General features: G+C 26.9%; 3 protein-coding genes across 3 annotated transcripts in view; 1 reads left to right on the top strand and 2 right to left on the bottom strand.

Moving 5' to 3' along the window:
• Nucleotides 1–310: 310 nt before the first annotated feature.
• LOC101494347 (alpha/beta-hydrolases superfamily protein) lies at nt 311–5,729 on the bottom strand. The gene is made up of 7 exons (XM_004513285.4): nt 4,694–5,729; nt 4,025–4,063; nt 3,692–3,762; nt 2,036–2,100; nt 1,495–1,584; nt 1,320–1,412; nt 311–924 (listed from the first exon to the last, which is right to left on the bottom strand). The coding sequence occupies exons 1-7, from the start codon at nt 5,107–5,109 to the stop codon at nt 523–525; spliced, it is 1,176 nt and encodes a 391-aa protein (XP_004513342.1). The 5' UTR covers nt 5,110–5,729; the 3' UTR covers nt 311–522.
• Nucleotides 5,730–12,316: 6,587 nt separating this feature from the next.
• On the top strand, nt 12,317–15,549 carry LOC101494031 (annexin D5-like). Its single transcript, XM_004513284.4, has 6 exons — nt 12,317–12,519; nt 13,555–13,700; nt 14,029–14,244; nt 14,485–14,700; nt 14,777–14,866; nt 15,159–15,549. The coding sequence occupies exons 1-6, from the start codon at nt 12,444–12,446 to the stop codon at nt 15,360–15,362; spliced, it is 948 nt and encodes a 315-aa protein (XP_004513341.1). The 5' UTR covers nt 12,317–12,443; the 3' UTR covers nt 15,363–15,549.
• Nucleotides 15,550–18,034: 2,485 nt separating this feature from the next.
• The window catches only part of LOC101493712 (uncharacterized), a 9,480-nt gene continuing 6,187 nt past the window's right edge, over nt 18,035–21,327 (bottom strand). The window contains exons 5-6 of the mRNA XM_004513283.4: nt 19,023–19,119; nt 18,035–18,422 (exon numbers count right to left, since the gene is read on the bottom strand). Of these exons, the coding sequence (XP_004513340.1) occupies nt 18,342–18,422; nt 19,023–19,119 (178 nt within the window). The 3' untranslated portion in view covers nt 18,035–18,341. The remainder of the gene's footprint in view (nt 18,423–19,022; nt 19,120–21,327) is intronic.

The raw sequence follows: 21,327 nt of genomic DNA, 5'->3' as shown, positions 1-21,327 counted from the left end.
TAATTGCAAAAGACATGATTGTTACTATCAGTGTATATCACTGGTTAATGCTATTTCATTGCATTCACTCATGTTTTCTTTTCTTTGATCGACTGAAATAATGTTTTGGAAATTGGTTATTAATATGGAAAAATTCTAATATGGAACACAATCTATTACAAACCATTATTTAAAAAATGTTTTTACTGTCGTTTATTAAAAATATATGTTAATGGTCATAAAAATATATGTTAATGGTTTAAATGATATTTGTTCGATAAAAATAAAATAAAATAAAACTACCCCAACAAAAAGATACAACAATTGAGAATAATGAAAAATATTTGCTACCTACTTTTTAAATTAATGAAACATAAATTATATGGTTTTGGGCAAAAACTAAAACATGCCTCAGACATATATTGCTTCAGGTATTTTGGTCTCAATTACAGCCCATAAAATTGATCACTAAGACTCGCTCTTCAACATTTTCTTTGGGCTAGAAAATTCCATGCTATATTTCCTCATTACTTCTACTAATTTTTACACTCTACTATTCAACCATTGAATTATATCTTGAGTAATATCCTCTCTTTCAGGTTCAAAAAGAAGATCATGTGAGAATCCTTCATACAATTTTATACTTTTATCACTTGATGAAGCTTCTTCATACAGTTTTTGTGATGCAACAGGATCAGTCACAGAATCAGAAGTGCCGTGTAGAACAAGAAACGGAACTTTCAAGTTTCTTAGGTTTTGTTGCAAGTAACTTGTAATTCTAAGAATCTCATAGCCGGTTCGTACTCTAAGAGATCCGGTGCATACTAACGGGTCTGAATATTTCGCGATAAGTGCCTCTGGGTCTCGAGAAACTGGCAAACCTTTCTTATATGCGGAATTACATTGATATGTCGGCAGCAAAAATGATACTATTGGAGCAAGTACCTGTAATGAAGAAAATATCGAGATGAATAACGGTAATACACATGAATTTCACAATCATGCACGTCTACTAATCATATCTCACTGTGTAGATATTTGTGTATGAAGTAATAGTATTACAGCATGACACTACACTAAAATATTGATCAGATCAGCTGATGTCAAATAGTGCCTATAGCACTATAGCATAGCAGAATTTGATCAAATCGCTATTGTTGCACGGTACACTATTTAATAGAAAGTGATGTGCGTTATAGCAATATAGCATAGCGAAGTTTTAACAAACTGTAACTTCTTGGGATTGTCTACACTCGATTAGACATCTATGTAAAACTTCTTCATACTATCTGTACAAACTTTATAAACTCATATTCTCATATGTGCTTGTATGTGCTTACCACCAAAATTGGATGAGACGGCTCAACTCCAACTGCAGGGGATGTGAATGTAGCACCAGCTATGAAAGCTTCAATCTTTGGGTCAAGGAGTGCCTACAATATGTATAAAAGTGAATACTCAATTGATTCTTGACCTTTTTTGCTCACAAGTAAGTTTCAAGAATTTTATTTATACCTTAAGAGTAATTGCTGCACCTGTTGAGTGTCCATAGCAGAAACATGGAAGGCCAGGATTTTCAGTTAGAATCTTCTCCATAAATACTTTCTGTTTATAAAAATAATATAGTAGTATTTATCAGAACAAAGATAACCCAAACTTTGACATAAATCACAACCCCTTTTAGAGTTTTGTTATACATATTAGTCCCTGCAAATATACGACTTTTTGCTTTTGATCATTCTTGTTTTGTTTTAGTCCCTGTAAATTTTGTTTGTAGTGAAATTAATCCTTGTAATAATAATTTTAATCCTTATTAGCTCATACTCGAGAGGCTAAAATCAAATGTTCTACGTATTACGGCGATCAATTCCAATATGAACATATATTTTAGGAAGTAAAATAAAACAAGGACAAAAAACAAAAAGTGATATATTTGTAACGAGTAAAATAAAATATTTTTACATGAACTAAAGACAAAAAGTTATATATTTTCAGAAACCAAAAACATTTAAACTTGTGATTATTTAAGAAAATTGTTGGAGATTCATCAACATACCAAATCGGAAACTGCATCATCAAGAGAATTAACATATGCATGGAGACCATCACTTCCACCATGACCTAAAGATTAAGTACACATTAGTACAACAAAATCAAATTTAAGCTGATACTACCATATTACACAAATAACACATACAAGGTTTCAAGACAAATTTTTAGGCAGCACATAACCTTATAACCATATTATGAGAACAAGACATTCAATGTTCATGAAACTATTATCATACTTATGGAACCTAAATATGGTTTTTTAAGTCATGAAGAATAGGAAATAACTTGTCCGATCTATATTGGCCAAGAACCTTTTCAGATCAAGTTAATCATGTGAAGCCGAATATGACCAAAAAGATAACAGATAAACCTCTAATGAAACACAAACAAATTTCAAATCTAAGAAAGTTAAAGAACACTTATCTGTGTAAGATTCATGAATTTATAGTAGTGTTCAAATTGTTAATCTAAACTCCATTTGTTTTTTGGACTTTGGGAAACAAATTCTATGAGCTATTATGAATCTTAAGCATTGGATTCAGACACAATTCACACAGATGATAAGCTTACTTATATATACAGGAGCTTCACATGTTACTTTATCGCACAAATAGGCATCTTCCTGCAACATCCAAATATAGATGCATGTTGAAGAATGATGGTCACTAAACTATTTAAACAAAATGAAGAAATCACTGTCTTCTATAATTCAATGGAAGTATCATATACACAATGGATGACATAAAATTTTGCAAAAACAAATTTTTCTTCTCAATTTTGTATTATAAATTAGGCATAACTTCAAGGACAGGTCCCCTAGAAAGTTAAATACTCTGTAAAGCACCGACATTTCCGATGAAGGTTGTATGGTGTTACATCTAACACGATACAGACACATGTGATCACATTCAATCACTTCTATTTTCTTAAAGTATTGTGTAAACAAATGATGACAAAATTTGGTAAAACTAAATTTTCTTCCATATTTCATACTAAAAAGTAGTCATAACTTCAAGTATAGGTAAAATGTTCAGTATAGTACCGACACTTCAAATTGAAAGTATGTTTAATATCGACACGGTACCGACATATGTGGTTACGTCCAACCAATTCTTTTTCTCAAATTATTACTGTTGTCTACATGTATGTGTTTGCGTCAAAATCGTGCCTGATGTTGATATTGGCGCTTTTTAGAAAAGCTTTTCTGGGTTGTATAAATCAACAATCTAGTATTGAATAATACAATGCACATGAACAATAAGCCAAATAGGTAATGCCATTTGCACAAAGAGGAATTTCAAGAAAATTGCTGGCAAATAATGTCTCTAGTACTTTTCTATCCTTTCTCATATAAGCTTAGTAGTTAGTCCTTCCCTATCCATAATGAACTAAAAACACAAATTGAAAAGTTTGTAGTAGAAACTTCAGAAACATTAATCATTCAATCCTCCTCCATATCAAACAATGTACATGTGATGTAATGACAAGGTCATGCAGAATGTAAAGTATATAAACAAGACTATACTATCTTCTTCATTTTAGTACATGGACAAGTACATTGAAATTAGTATTTGGCCTAATTAGAAAACAAAAGGATTTAGCTCCAACCATTGATCAGAGCAAATACAAGCTCCTAAATTATAATTTTGTTGTTACTTACCAATCCAATCCATTGCATAAACCTTGTAGCCATTAGCATTCAGTTGCTTTGCAAAATTACTATATCTACCACTGTTAAGAGAATAAAGGAAGTTACTTTAGAAAACAAGAAACAACATAAAGATGATTTAATTTATATGTACCGAAAAGGTAAAGTTTTTTTTTATACTGTCAGTCAATCATAACTATTCGATCATTAAAAAAGTTTAAATATCATTATATCAAATTTAAAAGTCATACAAATGATGGTTTGCTATCGTTGACAATGAAATTTTTTTTACACGGCAATACATCAAAATGACTTGGAAAATAAAGATCGTATAAAATTACAAACCTATGTTCATTTAGACCATGCATAAGAAGAACAAGTCCCCTGCACAAAATAGGTAACATATTAGTTATTCAAATTATATCACAAATAATACAAAGTATTGAGAGGAAAAATTGAAGGAATAAAAAGGTAAGCTATGTTGTTGGAAGATCTAGCTTCAAGGTCTTCAATAAAAACAGAAATACCATATCAAAGGGAAGGGACAAAAATTGTGCATTTATGTTTTTGTCATCCTAAATAAAAACAAAGCCAAATCCCACCCAATGAGAAAATGGTTATCTATTGTTTGTTGTTGTTATGCTACAACAAATTTTATTGTTTAGAAAATAAAATAACAAAATTAACAAATTTTATTCTATTAAAAAACAATCAAAAAATCAACCATTATCATATTATTATAAAGAAATTTACACAAGAGAGATTTAAAAGAGTCTCCATGAAACACACATCAAAGCAAAAAATAAAAAATAAATTCCTTTTTATGTTGCTGTCATAATTTTTTTCCTTTTCTCTCAAATCATATATATATCCCTCTCTAGATAAAATTAAAAATAACTCATAATTTAATAAATCATAATAACACCTTTTAACATAAGGTCGATGGAATAAAACAAGATTGTTTAGATAAAAATCATAAAACAATAATTGAATAATAAAAAAACTTACACATACCTAATCTTAACAGAAAGAGGTGTCCAACATTGTGTGAAAATTGTGTCACCCCTTTTTGTTCCAAAAAGCCAATACTCTCTCAAACATTTCTCATCACCATCCTCCAAAACTCTCTTAATAGCCAATTCCCTTCTCATCACATGATCCACCACCTTCATTGCCACCACACCACCACCACCACCACCACTTTTCCACGGCACAATCTTCGCCGGAACACGAACCACCGCGCCTTTCCGGTGATGACTACATTCATCATGTTGAATTTTCTCTTCCTTTTCAACAGGAGAAACTCTTCTTCTTCCTCTAAATGGTAACAAAATCACCATAACAATTGCATATATCAACATGAAAAGACTCTTCAATGTTCTTAGAGATAACAAGGCGCTTTCTTTCAACATAAACGCCTCAGTAGCCATTATTTTTCTTCCAGATTCAAACACCCTTTTGAATTTTATCAACAAATCTTTCTCCTCAAGCTATTTTTTCTTCTTTAAAAAAAATTCATAAAATTGAAGGAAAAAAAAAAGAAGAGAAGAAAGAATAGATGATTTTGTTATTTGTTAAAGTAAAAAATTTAATATTAGTTTAAAGGATGTGTTTGCCAAATATAGTAGAGAAGCTAAAACTGGATTTTGACAAAGATGTTTATAATTAAAATTATATATAATGAAATTTACAATTTTGTTGAATACCCTTTATGTTAATTAGTGCAATGAGAATGAAGGAAAAACTGAGGTGGCAAAAGAAAGAAGAAAAGAGAAGATAGGTTTGTGTTTGAACTTTGATCTTTGAAGGTGTTGGAATTTTGAGAATGATTATTATAATAGAAATGTTGTGGTGATTATGTTGTTGTTGTTTTGAAGGTGGTGGTGTTGTTTTTGAAAGATGATGATTATGGAAAATTTTGTTTTTTGTTTTGTTATTGTTTTGAGGAAGTTGCATTGCATGTGAGGGAGAGACGTAAGATTGATGAATGTTTGTAAGGATGACACGTGGATTTGGACAACATATTTTAAGGAGAGAAGATTGTGATTGATATTAACCACTCAATTTTTCATATGTGTCGACATACACTAGAATACTCTACAATATGAGGCAAATCGGTTACTCAACTTATATATAGATAGATATGTCTCATTATCAATAAATAATTAAATATGTCTCATTATCATGTGAGTTATAACTATAGTTTTCATAAATATATATTCTCTATTTAATGAGTTGAGATACTCTTGATTTCTTTGTCGAATAAATCAAATAAAAGGATAAATTGTTATTTGAAATAAAAAGTACAGAATTATAGGCTTTACTTACTTCTAGATTGAAATATGGATTATCATTATTATATTCGTTTAGTAATTTTGCATATATAATATTTAGTTAAGTGAAAAGATACCATGGTGTGTTTATATGTTAGTATTTTGTTGCATTTTAAATATAATTATGATTGACAATTTTAAAGTCTGTGACACGAAAATCAAAATGGACACTGTTTTAAAATTATATTTTGAATATGATTATAATTAAAAAAAAAATATATTACGACCATTCAAACAAAAATGAAAGAGATAGAAAAAAATGATTTACTCAATTTTGATGTAGTTTTTAACAAGAATGTCACAATTTTTATATAGTAATAAAAATAAATTCACATATGTAAATTATTTAATATAAAACTTTAATATTTATTAAATTAAAAACTATTTAATATATAAAAAAATTAATAAAATTTTAACAAATTTTAAATTTATACACAATTATATTCTCTATGTTCCATCAGTTTTACTAAGAATTCCCTTAGTAATTTTACATATAATATTTAGTTTTACTAAGGGAAAAAATAGCATGATGTGTCTATTTGTTAGCATTTTTATGCAATTTTATTTTTTAAAAAATAATTTTATATTATATTAATTTTTTTATCAATGTAATATTTTTAAAATTATTTCCTTCTTGGCTAATCACATAAATAAAACTATTTAATTTGAAAGAATAAATAGATAAGCAATGCTGATCATATTAAGAAGTAGATCTTTTTTTCTAAAGTAATTTAATTTAAATTGGATTCTTTAAATGGTTGTTATTGTTACTTTTTGGGTCAAAGTTGTTATTTATACTATATAAAAATCAAACCAATTCTACAGTAAAAATTGCTATGTCACTTTCACATACCTCCTCCACCACAACGATCATGGACAAAATGTGATAAATGTAGTTAAATTAATAAACTGAATTAAATAAATTAAATAAATTAAATAAGTAATTAAAAATAATTATAACTTATTTAATGAATTTTATAAAACAAAAATGAAATGTAGTGAATGAAAATGAAAATTTGATTCAATCAACATATGATTAGAAAATATAAAGAAGCTATATCTATATTATATTGTTTTTTTATAAAGAAAGAAAAAGATATTTATTTATTCATGGATTATATATATATAAGTTTCTCTCCTTATTATAAAATATAAAGAAGCTATATCTATATTATATATCTTTTTTAAGGATGACACATGGATTTGGAGAGCATATTTTAAGGAGAGAAGGTTGAGATTATTAGGAACAAGTCAACTATGCGGAAAATTCTCCCTAAAATATAGGGATCAGTTTCTCACTATAAATATATAGATATATCACTATTCTGGTTTAGGAAAGTAATCCATCATTTAGTTTTCACAAAATATCAAAATCATTATACTATGGAGAGAAGAAATTTCACTTTGGTGAGTTGAGCTCATTTCCGTCCAGTAAAGGAAATGAAATTTCAAAGAATTATACATTTCTTTTACTGGACTGAGATGATCTAAACTCTACTTTTGTCAAAAAGAAAATTAATTATCTTGATAATGGGATAAGTCAAGATTTATAGTTGTAGTTCAAGGAACAATTGAAGAAAAAATATGTATGATTTTTTAAAGGTGAGTTTTTAATTGTTGTTATTTGAACATTTGCTGATTTTTTCTTATTTTTCTTTAAAAGTGATGATTAACTTTTTTGCCTTCTTTCTAAAGATGATCAATTTTTAGGTCTGTGTAAAGAATTAAATCGAAGAAAGAAGTATGTTATTTGAAATTAAACCAGAGAATTTTTTTTTATATAATATTTTATTTTACTAAGTGAAAAAATAGATTGTATAGCCTAGTAATCTTATAAAAATTTATTGTTGTTGCTAATCTTTATAAAAATAGATTGTATATTTTATTTTACTTGTGATTAAAGATTTTGTTTCCTTCATGCTCAGGCTAAATATAGAAAATAAACTGTGTCAATCATCTATCTAATTGCGTATTATTCCTTATTAATTTGTTTATATTACAAAAGATGTGTACAAAGAAATAATCAACAATTAATTTTGAAAATTTTTAAGTGGAAAAGTAGATGACCGAAAATAAAGTTGCCTGATATTGAGATTTTTTGAATTAAATACTATATTTGTTATTGAGTTAAGCAAAGAGTATCCGTTTTTGAATAGAGTCATGTATTTGATTGTTGCTAATAATGCAATCAATGTAATTTTCATTGCATCTGTATACAGATAACTTATTTAATGAATTTCATAAAAAATAAATTGAAATTTGACTCAACCTATACTAGGAGTATATTGTTATACCATCTTATCCTTATACAACTGGTGTGAATTATAAGTTTAAAAAATTAACTCATTTGTAAAATTTAGAAAATAAATTATCATTTATTAATGCTCTAATCAAAATTAAAGTTCTTATTAAATAGTGTATGTAAACGAGTCAACATTCATGCATATGATATATTTATTTATCCATTACAAATTAAGATGAAAGTCCTTGAACAAGGAAAAGATGTAAAAAGAAAGACAACCCAATTACATATATGAAAATTTAAAAGAAGGGTTTTTAACATTATTGATTTTTTTTTAGATGAAAGACAATCCAATTACATATGAAAATTTTAAAAAAGGGTTTTTAACATTATTGATTTTATTTTAGATGAAAGACAATCCAATTACATATATGAAAATTTTAAAAAGAGTTTTTAATATTATTGATTTTATAAATGATAACAAGAATCATAAACTAAATTAAATCTATTAAAGATTGATAAAGAAAAAATGCATGAAAAAAAAGTCTTGAAGTGAGATTACTTTGCGTTGAAAAGCAAAATATTTTTGGACTTGTAATACGCGTATCTTGCACAAAAAGAAAATAAAAATGAACAAGTTTGAAACTATTTAGTAGGCATGAAAAGATTCAATATATATATATGAAATATATTTTAGAAAGTTTGTGTATGATTCACTTAATAGCTATAATTATAGAAAATTCCTTACAATTTTTTATTTTATTTATGTGAAACATACCATTCAAATTATTAAAGAGATTATTTAATCAAAATGAGTAAGTTTTATGATGTGTTCTAACAATTTAGAATCACACTGTTTAGTATTCTGGTGTGAATATTTTTTTATAATTAAGAATATAAAAATGGCATCATCTTTTATATCTGATTTCTATAAAAAAAAAATCTTTATATTTACTTGATATTTATATATAATTACAAAATAAGTAGTCTTTATATTGAATATTATACCAATCTCTTTTATTATGATATAAAATGGTCAATTAATTTTAATGATTACAGGTATTAGTTAGAAAAATATAAGATAGTTATAGGAAAAAAAATACAAGAAAAAATGTGACTGTTAACAAAATAGTAAAACAAAAAATATGTTAGTAATTTTAACACGCAACTAAAAACTAATTAGTTTATCTATAATCTATAACCTATTTAAAGTATTGTTCTGTTAGGTATTATTATTACTTTTTGGCTTTTAAGAGTGGCAACTTACTTCTTAATTCTTACCATAGTCATTAACAATGTAACTATAAACAGAAAAAAAAAAGTAAATTGTTTATATGAGAAATATTAGTTACAATGTAAGAAATTATGAAATAAATAGTAAATACATTGTTAAGATGAGTTGTTGTACACACTCTTTTTTTCTATTGAAATATGAAATTTTTTACCTAACTTTTTGACGTAGTAGCAGAATCGTTGAAATGTCTTATTTTATTTTTTAAAAAAAATATAAAATAAATTTTAAAATATCATTAATTATTATGCTAAGGAATTTTTTTATAATTATTAAATAAAATATTAATAATTTATTTATTAAATTTTAAAAAAAGTCCCCTCTAATAATTCTAGCTCATAAAATGTTGGGCGATCCTAGTGACGTGGAAGAGAAACTTATGGTTAAAGGATATTGTTTTAAGGATGACACATGGATTTGGAGAGCATATTTTAAGGAGTGAAGGTTGAGATTATTTAGGAACAAGTCAACTATGCGGAAAATTCTCCCTAAAATATAGGGATCGGTTTCTCAATATAAATATATCAATATAAATATAGATATATCATTATTCTTTTTTAGGAAATATAAATATCTCATTATGATGTAATCCATCACTTAGTGTTCACAAAATATAAAAAATTATTATACTATAGAAAGAAGAAATTCTACTTTGGTGAGTTGAGCTCATCTCCGTTCAGTAAAGGAAATGAAATTTCAAAGAATTATACATTTCTTTTACTGGACTGAGATGATCTAAACTCTACTTTTGTCAAGAAGAAAATTAATCATCTTAATAATGGGATAAGTCAAGATTTGTAGTTGTGGTTCAAGGAACAATTGAAGAAAAAAGATGTATGATTTTTCAAAGGTGAGTTTTTAATTGTTGTTATTTGAACATTTGATTTTGATGGTTTTTTCTTATTTTTCTTTAAAAGTGATGAATAACTTTTTTGCATTTTTTTTAAAGATGATCAATTTTTAAGTCTGTGTAAAGAATTAAATTGAAGAAAGAAGTATGTTCTTTGAAATTAAATTACAGGATTAGGACTACAGGAATATTTTCCTATATAATATTTTATTTTATTAAGTGAAAAAATAGCATGATGTGTCAATTACTTTATAGTATTTTTATGCATAATTTTTCCGGAAATTCTAATTTTATGTGATATGTGTAATTTTTTTCTTTTTGATTAATCACAGGAAATGAAACTATTTTATTTACATTTGACATCTGAAGAAATAGATAACTAATATACTGATCGTGTTAATAATTAGATTACGTACAAAATAATCACATTCATAAATAGTTTATCTTATTCTAAAAAAATAATGATTTTTATTTATTAAAAAAATTAATTTGAACTTGAGGTCTATTTGATCAACGTAATAAAATACATAATAGCATATTATATTAAGTGAAGTCTATTGTATCCTCTTTCTGTTACATTAGACTGAAAATTATGTTTTCTTTTTTGATAAAAAATTATTTATTCTTTTTTTTTTTTTGAAGAATAAAAATGTCTCCTAAACAATTTTATTGTACAGTTTTCGCATAATTTATAATTATTTGAGTGAGATAGTTGGGTCAGTTTATCACATGATGACCCAAAATGGACAAAAAATTTGGTGGATAGATAAAAAACCATTTTTGGCCCAACTCTTGTATCTTTTTTTTTCTCCCTAAAAGAGCATTTTATCTTTTCCTAATAAAAACTACTATATTTATATTTCTTTCACATTATGATTTTGTTTTACGATAAAATACATAATATCAATAATCTATAACTTCTACGATAATTTTTTTTTAAATACAGAACTTTTATAATCTAAAACTATAATAAAAGTGTTACTTTTTTAATTTGGTGTAGCTTATTTTTAATTTTTAAATCACCCTCACTTGTTTTTCACTTAATATAATGTTAGTTAGCTAAGTATATATATGTATTTATTTATGTAAACCACAAATTCTATTATGTTATCATAAAGTGAACAAACAAATATGAGACTCTCTTTGCAGGATAGTAATAACTAAAAAGAATAAAATATTAATAAAAGTTTTTATGTTAATATCAAGGTCCTACAAATGAAATCATAAATCTTCTTTATTTATTAATTTATTATTTGATAAATTAAATTTAGAGATGAAAAACTATAGATGAATTTACTCATATTTTTGTGTTTTACATAAAGATGTGGAGGTTCGTGAAAAAAAAAAAATTCGGATGAAATGTATTGCACAATTTTTAGGAGGAAAGAAGGAAATTAAAATTGATGAAAACATGATTTTTGTTCTATCTATTTTGAAAGGATTTAGATGATAGAAAAAATATTCAATATAATTAAAAAATCATTTAAAATATTTTTTTTCCCTCTAACACAAAAATTAAAAAATCTCTTCTCACCCCTCCCCTTTTAAGTGTTTAGACAGAAAATTTCTTTATATTTTCTTAATTTTTAGTACACATTGTCCTTTGAACTAGTCTAGTATTTAGCCGTTTAAAAAAAATTATATAAAACAAAAAAAAGAAAAATACATTTTCAACACACGTATCATAAAATATTATAAAAAAAGTCACCGGCCATTTATATATTTATATAAAACGAAAAATACATCTTCAAAGTTCGAAGCACTTATTTAAAAAACAATTTTCAATTATTTTGACTTAAGTACATTTGTTAGATTGAGCTTTCATTACATAATAATAATTGCATGTTGTCCAAATGGTACGTTTTGGGGACATAATTGATTAAATACTGAATTCTATTTATAGTTGTTGAACATTATATCTATCATTGTCCTTGTTGCCTTTTATCTTTATATCTTGTTTCTTTCTTCTTTGTTTCTTTTCCATTTCTTTCCATTTTCCTTGTTTTACTTTTTCTGTTTTCATAGAGAGAAAGAACAAGAACAAAAACATGGCTACACTTGTTGTCCCTCCAATTCCTCCTTCTCCTAGAGATGATGCCACTCACCTTTATCGTGCTTTCAAAGGTACTCTCTCTTTAAAGTTGTTGATGATGTTGTTGGGTTCAAGTGTATGTCGTTAAGTTTCATATCGACTATGAATGAGTTAAATGTTGGATATATAAGATAATTGACTCATATACTGTTTTTAATTGGGTGGTAATTTGTTTGAAACTTTTCTTTTAAGTAATGTTTTGAAAGAGTATTCCTTGCTGTATTATGCATACTCTTAGAATTTGATTTTGACTTTTGAGCTAATTTAATTTCACTTACCAAAATTGAATTATGTGTCAAACCAACTAGACTTTTGGATCATGATTCAATTGCTTTAACCTGCTTGAATTGGGACAAAATTGTGGTTAACTCGCTCATTTAACCAAACCATACGAAGTGTCATTCAACCAATTGAATCATCTCGTTCAATTCGGTTTTTGAGGGGATATAAGGTTGTTTTGGTGGTTGAGGTGGAATAATAAGGAGATCAAAAGTTCGATCGCCACCCTCTTTAGTATAATACTAACATTGGCGGTAAAAAAGTGGTTTTTGAAACATCAATTTTGTCCACTATTCAACCCACCATCCTCACGCTCAGGACTAGATATTAAGAGTGTGGCTTGTGGTCTGATAACGAGTGGTCCAACACGTCTATAATAGATTTTGAAATCATCTAAGAATTCGAGTTTTGTCAAATTTAACCATACAAAATTGGGTTGTCAGGCCTCACTTATAACTACTATTCAATGAACTGCTGGTGCTAAAAGCAAAAAATTGGAAGTATTGAATCATAGATAGCATCAATTTCTTGAAAAATTGAAAATGGTATTAATTTGCTATATATATTTTTAGAGTATTGTGAGGAACCAGATGAAATGGTAAAAGAGGGGAAAATGAGCTTAATGCATTAACAAACTATTCAACAACCTGTAACTACCTCTAACAAACTTGTGTGCTGTGATATGTGGTTGTTTAAGCCATTATTTGAATTATTCTTTGTATAAAGAGTCTATTGATATTTCACTAAAGTTGAAACCTTCATTTGATTCTAATTCTATGGTTTCAAAGGATTTGGGTGTGACACAAGTGCTGTAATCAATATCCTTGCTCATCGAGATGCTACAATGCGCGCCTACATCCAAATGGAATACAAAACTACATATTCCGAGGAACTCTCGAAACGCTTAGCTTCGGAGCTCACTGGAAAGTTAGAGGTACTAAATTACTGATATAACTTATGAACCGCATTGTAGGTCACAGTATATATTACATGGTTTTAAATTGCAATTTGCAACTGTAATTGCAGTTACAATTTTGTTCGTATTTTACTGCATTTGTTCGTGCTGCGATCCTTAATATAGTAGAGAATTACAGTCTGATGCGGCCTCAATCATGGAAGTATTGCAGTTTTGGCAGCATAAAAATCGTTATTATAATGGACTACAAATTTTTTAACATTACACAATGAAAAACCAAAAAAGTTGATCAAGTTCTCTTTGAATTTTGTTGTGATTGTGTTTTTAAAATTTTTCGGTTTATCAGACTGCAGTTCTACTTTGGATGCATGACCCTGCTGGACGCGACGCAGAAATCATTAGAAAGTCTCTAATTGTGGACAGAAACCTTGAAGCTGCTACTGAAGTAATATGTTCGCGCACGCCATCGCAGCTACAGTTTTTAAAACAGCTCTATCATTCAAAGTTTGGCGTTTATCTCGAGCACGAAATCGAATTAAACACTTCTGGTGATCATCAAAAGGTGAGGTTTCTATGTGTAAATGCTGTTTATATTCAACATGTAGCTTCTCTTGTCCTTGTGTGTGGCTTTTAGAAAATAGTTACTGGTGTTTGCGTGTGAGTGTCAGTGTCGTGTATGCTATCTTTGTTAACGTTAGTACTTCATTGGAAAAAACTGTCTCTTAAATTTTTTCAAGTCAATAAAACAAAGGAGCTGCAACTAGTGGAAACTAATCCATTTTTATGCAAAATTTTTGTTAAGATCCTGCTTGCATTTATAAGTACTCCTCGCCACGAAGGCCCGGAGGTTAATAGAGAAATTTCTCAGAAGGATGCAAAGGTTCTCTACAAAGCAGGGGAGAAGAAACTTGGAACCGACGAAAAGACTTTTGTCCACATATTCGCTGAGCGGAGCGCAGCACATTTGGCCGCAGTCAGTTCTTATTATCACGACATGTATGGTCACTCATTGGAGAAGGTATTTCAATCACTTTAATCTTATCACTTTTTAACTTCATTTCTTTCTTGAGGTATTCAATTTGAATTTATATCAGGCCGTAAAGAATGAAGCGTCGGGGAATTTCGGTCACGCACTTTTGACTATAATTCAATGTGCTACTAATCCAGGAAAGTATTTTGCAAAGGTATTTATCTGATATGAAAACAACTAGTAGCGTATAAGAAAACAATTTGATTTGTAGATCTATTTGGATTGACTTATTTGAATTTATCTGTTGACATAAGCATTTTAAGATTATTTGAAAGAACTTGTAGAAAGAACTTATGACATGTCCATAACTGTTTTCAGCTTAATTTCATAAGTTTTTCATGATAGCTTATGAAATCAGCTTATAACTTATACGAAAACAATTGACTTTATTTCATCTTAAATTTGCTATACACACTTTGTATATTCATACTTTTCCAACCATGCAGGTGTTGCATAAGGCAATGAAAGGTTTAGGGACAAATGATAGCACACTGATAAGGGTGATTGTAACAAGGACTGAAATTGATATGCAATATATCAAAGCTGAATATTCAAAGAAATACAAGAAGACACTAAATGATGCTGTTCATTCTGAAACATCTGGTCACTATAGGACTTTTCTTCTCTCACTTTTGGGTCCTAATCACTAGTCAAGAAGATGTTTTTAATCATGTTTCATTTGGAATGTTTTTCAAACTATGATGTTTAAATGTTTTAATTTAGTTGTTTGGTGTTATTTGTAAGGCATTTGAAAGGATTATCATGAACATGCATTTCAATTTCAGTTAGAACGTGTTTGGAAGAGAATTTTATAATTCAATGTCATTTTTTAGGGTATTTCAAACTCGTCAATATAAATCACTTGTTAGATAATAAATTTTGGAGAATTTTCAAAATGAAAAGATTCAATGAAGCATTTTAACTATAATTAAGAAATTTCAAATACTACTTAATGGGTTTGTATATATGACCCGCGGTTTGGACTGTTGTAGTTTTTGGGCCTGAATTCGTCCTATCAGGCCCGCTGTTCACCCTTAATTATGAGTCAGTTAGTAAATAGTGATAAAATTCACTATCTACTTTTTATACCTATCTTTTTACAAATGGACCAAATAGAGAAAAATGGAGATGATATCAACTCTTCAAGTTTATATATTACTTAATCCGTACTTAAATTTAAACATCATATTTAATCAAATAAGTTTCTTTTAAAATAAGTGGATATAATTATTGCTTCTTTGCCAAATAAATGTCTAATTAATACCACTAAGTATGAAATATGAAAAAACAAAATAAACTATATAAAAATACAAAAGGTATTTTAAGTATAATGAAATATTTAACATAGGAACTTATATATAGGTAGAGAGGGCGTATTTCAATTAAGGTCATGGTCAAGTGACGCCTCTCTTTCATGTATCTTCAAATATAATAGCATTATTGTGCCAAAATAATACTCTCTTAGTTTCACAATTATTGTCGTTTTAAAGGGGAAAAAAAATGGTATTTTCAATTTAAACCTCTAAAAAATTAGTTCAATGGTAGACCCTTATTCTTTCTGGTAAAAGATTGAATTTTATAACAATAAACAACAGATAACAAATATAATATTTTATTAAAATTTACTAAAAATAACAACTTCTACCTTTGGATCAGGGTTATATTAAATAATGTTAAAAATGATTATTATTTTACTCAATTATTCTTATTAATTATTGTTGATTTTTCACAATCATAGATGTGAAATGAAATTGATACTTTAAAAGTAGTGTAAATTATAATAATTGAAGTAAATACTTGAAAAAATAATTAAAATTATGTTGAAAATTGAAAAAGCAATATTAATTTTAATTCTTTTTATTCTAAAGTGACGTTCATGGTAAATAATTAATTTTAATTTTAATTTTAATCTTTAATATAAGGTAGGGAAGATATTAGAATTTAGGCTAAATTACATCTGTGGTCCTTTAACTTAATTTCAGGTAACGTTTTAGTCCTTTATCTTTTTTTTTCCCGACTTGGTCCTTTATTTTAATTTTAAGTGATAATTTGATATTTTATGTTTTAAAATTTCAACAATGTTATCCTTTTTTATACAAAAATTTTAAAAAAAAATTCAATCAATCGAGAAAAAAAAAGATAAAAAACTAAAACGTTACTTGAAATTAAGTTAAGGGACCACATATGAAATTTAGCCTAGAATTTACTAAACACTCAATAAGGTATTTTATCTCTCTTTATTGCAACTAGCTTATTGAGTGTATTTTACTTTTATCTCTCTTTATTGCAACTAGCTAAGGTTGAACTCGCAACCTGCAAACCTAGTGCTTATATTTTTACCAATAGCTCAAATAATTGAAGTTGTAAGTGTTTAATCTACTCAATAAAAACTATTAACTTAATGGATAAATCAAAGTTATTAAGTGTAGTAAATTAAGTAAGAGTTACTCTTAATGTCAACTTATCTCACCTAAATTTAATGTATATAAAAATAAAAACAAAAGATGTTATATAACAAATGACTTTATCCTAAAAACTTATATAAGTAATCAGATTTGTTGCATAACCGTAAATACATCTAGATTGTCCAATCAAAGTTGAACGGTTAAAACTTTAATATTAAATTTTAATTATTTTTAAATTTAAAAATTAAATCATTCAATCTTAATTGAAGGATGAATATCTACTTATTCACTATGGCAGCCAATTTGGATCCCCCATAGGGTGTGAATATGCTTCACTTGATTAAGGTTACAGCTGTTGGAACTGATTTTTACATCAAGTTAAACAGTGAATTAGGCATATCTTAAAAGAACTTAATGGTGTCCATTAATTAATTAGTAGGGCCTAATGCAACCCACACTCACAACATCAACATACTAATCAGTGTGACAACCAAGTTGGATATTTTCCAATCATATCTTCTTTTCACTTGAATCATTTTGTCAAAAGATGTTCTTTTACTTATCAAATCATATTTGTATTCTTCATATCTTTCACACCCATCACTGCTTTTTAGATATCCCTTGTGCACAAGTCAAGCCTAAACTAATCAAATTAAGGAACATAATACTATATATATATATATATATATATATATATGATTTTTCCATGCTTCATTTTATTATAGGGTTATTTTATTGTTGATATTTATCATTATATAGCCACTTTTTTCGATTGCAGTTTTAATTTTTTATTCTTTTTCAAGCAAAATGATAAAAGTTATTATTTGCGATGTTAATAGCAATTCATCGATTGTGGTTTATATATATATATATATATAAAAGCACAAATCAATCCGTAGGAACCTAGGGAGAAGGAATGGAAAACAAAAGACACAAACAATAATAAAAGCTTATATATAATACATTTGATTCCTTCTTTTCTTCGACTTTAACTTTTAACAATAAAATTTATGTAATGACAAATTAACACCACTTATATAATAAATCTTTAGCTCAAAAAGAATATACAAAGTTTGCTTAGATTTGTGGAAAGTGACATCTTCGTCTTCACAAAAGCAAAACCTAGCTAGCTATTTATATATTTATATATATATATATGCACTAATATTTTTTATATTATATATTATATTAAAGCCATTGAAGAGATCCATGAAAAAACTAAAATTAATTTGATCTCCCTAAGGTGAACTCCAAATTTGGAATCTGACCATCTATGTTTTGATCCTTCAAGCTTCTCACAATACCCTGCACAAATAAGTAATCATTTTCATATGCTTAATCAAATTTAGGGTGTGTTCCCACAAGTTTGTTGCACTATGTTTTTAGTTATTTTTTTAAAAAAGTTTTATGAAAGCTTTACGGTTTTATCCTTTAATAGATTGAAAAAAGTGCAAAAAATTTGAATCATAGTGAAAAAAATGATAACATGGGAGAATTAGTTTATAGTGTATCTAATATAAAAAAAATAGTCTAAAGATGAATCTTTATTACTTTTAATTAAAACATGAATTTTATAATGATAGATAATGGAGAGCAAATATAATATCTTTTTTTTGGACTATATTAGATATAATCCCTAGTTTATGGTTTTTATGATTTTTGAAGTCACCCATTTTTTTTATCATCCTAACAATTAGTATTATTATGGTTTGATACTGTAATCTACGATTGTAATTGCGGTTCTAATATTATAAATTTAAAAGTTGTCACAATTACAATTGTAACTGGATAGATTTTAAAGTCGTTGCAATGATATCACATAAAAATTTGCAGTGTAATCAGAACTATAACTGTAATATAAAAACACAATACAGCATAATATTAAGTGAGGATTAGAGGTAAAACCTGAGGAAGCTTATTATTAATGTGCTGAGAAGATAGGATTTCTTGAGTACTAAACTCATCAAAATCATGTGATCCATTTTGTGTCCATGTTCCTTTACTGCCAATCATTTCAAGGAAGAAAAAATGATGTTAATGAAAGTGAATCACCCTTATCTTAGGTAACTTTTAATCTTATGATCAATGTAATGATTTAGATATTTTACTTTTAATCATAGAGGACTACTCCCTAACATAATTCTAAAAAGTATACATTAATAATACAAATATATATTTAACAAAATAAAAAATACAAGTATAAGTTCTAGTTATCTTTGGTCTTTGGACTATAATCAGTTTATTAAACATTACCATTTCTTCTTTTTATGATCTTGATCTTGTACCTTGTTAGTCTCTATTGTCCATAAGATGTCAATTCACAGTAAGATTTTCACATTGTAATTTTGAGGAATAAAGTTTAAATCTTTATAATGATCGAGTGTCATTATAGCAGCATATTAAAACTAATTTATAAATGACATATATACTTTTATAATACTATAAATTCATCTATAATTTAAACTTTAAAATTAATTATAAAGCAAAAATATGTAAAATTATCATAAATTTTCATACTCATAAAATAATATCAAATCAAATTAGATAAATTATACTACTATTTAAGACTTGCGATCATTCATGGTGATAGTAAAGAAGAAGTCGCATGTGAGTTCAAAATAAAAATAAGAAAATAATTCGTTTGAGAAGAGTAAAAGTTAGTATGAAATTTATTAGAGAAGAGTGAAAAAAAAAGTTTTTTGAAGCGAGCTTAAAAAATCAAGCCTCTTAAAAGTAAGGTATCGATTTATTCGTCGAATTTATTCGAATTTATTGTAAATTTACGAATTCATGCATGTTAATTCGATTTGAATTTATCAAATTTTGAATCTATCAACATTATAATGCGTTTTTTGCATCTGAATATATAAATTCAGACAAATTTATGTATTAATAATACACAATTTTGATAATGTTGGTTTTTTGTTTTCGCAAAGATCTACACATGTTTTCTTTCATTAAGTGTCACTTTACTTTAAATCTTTGACAACTTGTGTTAGATTGGTTGAATTTTATAATGTCATTTGATTTGGATTCAGCTCTCCTGTAGTTAGTGATTCCACATTCACACATTTAGAATATTGGTGATCGTTCGATCTAAATTAAATAATTTTAAATTTTAAATTTATATTTTAAATTATATAATTAAAATTGTTATTTTATAGATCATTTGATTATTTTATAGTGCAAACAATCCAAATTCATTTGATTTGGTGGAAATTAAACACTTTATGAGAAGTGGTTTGAAGGGACGGGTCTCTAAGAAAGAAAAAGGGCAAGGTCAAGGCTGCCAAAATAAAGTCTACACAGACTTTGGCAGCTATTTTTTTTATGAAGAATATTTAAAAAATTTGAATTCAAAAAACACTTACAAAATAATTTAATTGAGTGTATAAATAATTTTTGATAACATTATAATATGTTATCTAATTTTCTTTATGAAAAAATAATTTTATTAACATAGTTTTGGAATAAAAGCACAAGAAGTGCTATTTTGATTACCATCTTTTAGCTTTTATTTTTACTTATAAAATTTATTTCTTAACTATATGTAACATAAAGTTATACATTTTAATTTATCTAGAGATGATGAATTGATTGCAGTCATTATTTAGACCATAGTTATTAATGTTAAATTTAGGATATAATATATAGATCAAGAATTGGGTCAAGGTTAACAAGTCAAATCCAATACAACTGGACCTATGATCATATTTCAATAGAATAGGTGCATAGGATTGATCAATCAATTAAATGAATTATCAACCACTCTTATTTTTTAAATACTTATTTAACAATCTACTCCTATAGTTTTTGGATATGTGAAATTAATTCAACATTTTTTTTTTCTAAATGAATTCAACATTTATACACCAAAATAAAAAATATGTGCATTTCTTTAAATTTGAGAAGATTTCAGCTCAATTTAATACTCTCCTCATATATATTTGAAGGTTATACGAATAGTGATGTTTATTTTACTTAAATCATGTATATAGTTATAAGATGAAGACTAACTATTTTCACAAAAATACCTTCTCTCCTAAAATGCTTTATAATATTTTTATAATATGAAATATGTATTAATATATTACCTATTATCTATAATCTCAATATGTCTGTCATCTGATTAATTATGTCTGTTATAATCATTTAAGGACAATTGGTTTATTGGAGTGTGATTTTGACCATGAGATACCTTTTTTCCCTA

This window comes from Cicer arietinum, chromosome 8 (genome assembly GCF_000331145.2).
Source record: "Cicer arietinum cultivar CDC Frontier isolate Library 1 chromosome 8, Cicar.CDCFrontier_v2.0, whole genome shotgun sequence".
Taxonomy (NCBI): domain Eukaryota; kingdom Viridiplantae; phylum Streptophyta; class Magnoliopsida; order Fabales; family Fabaceae; genus Cicer; species Cicer arietinum.
The sequence above is the reverse complement of the archived record's forward strand: the minus strand, read 5'-3'. Positions and strand labels throughout refer to the sequence as shown.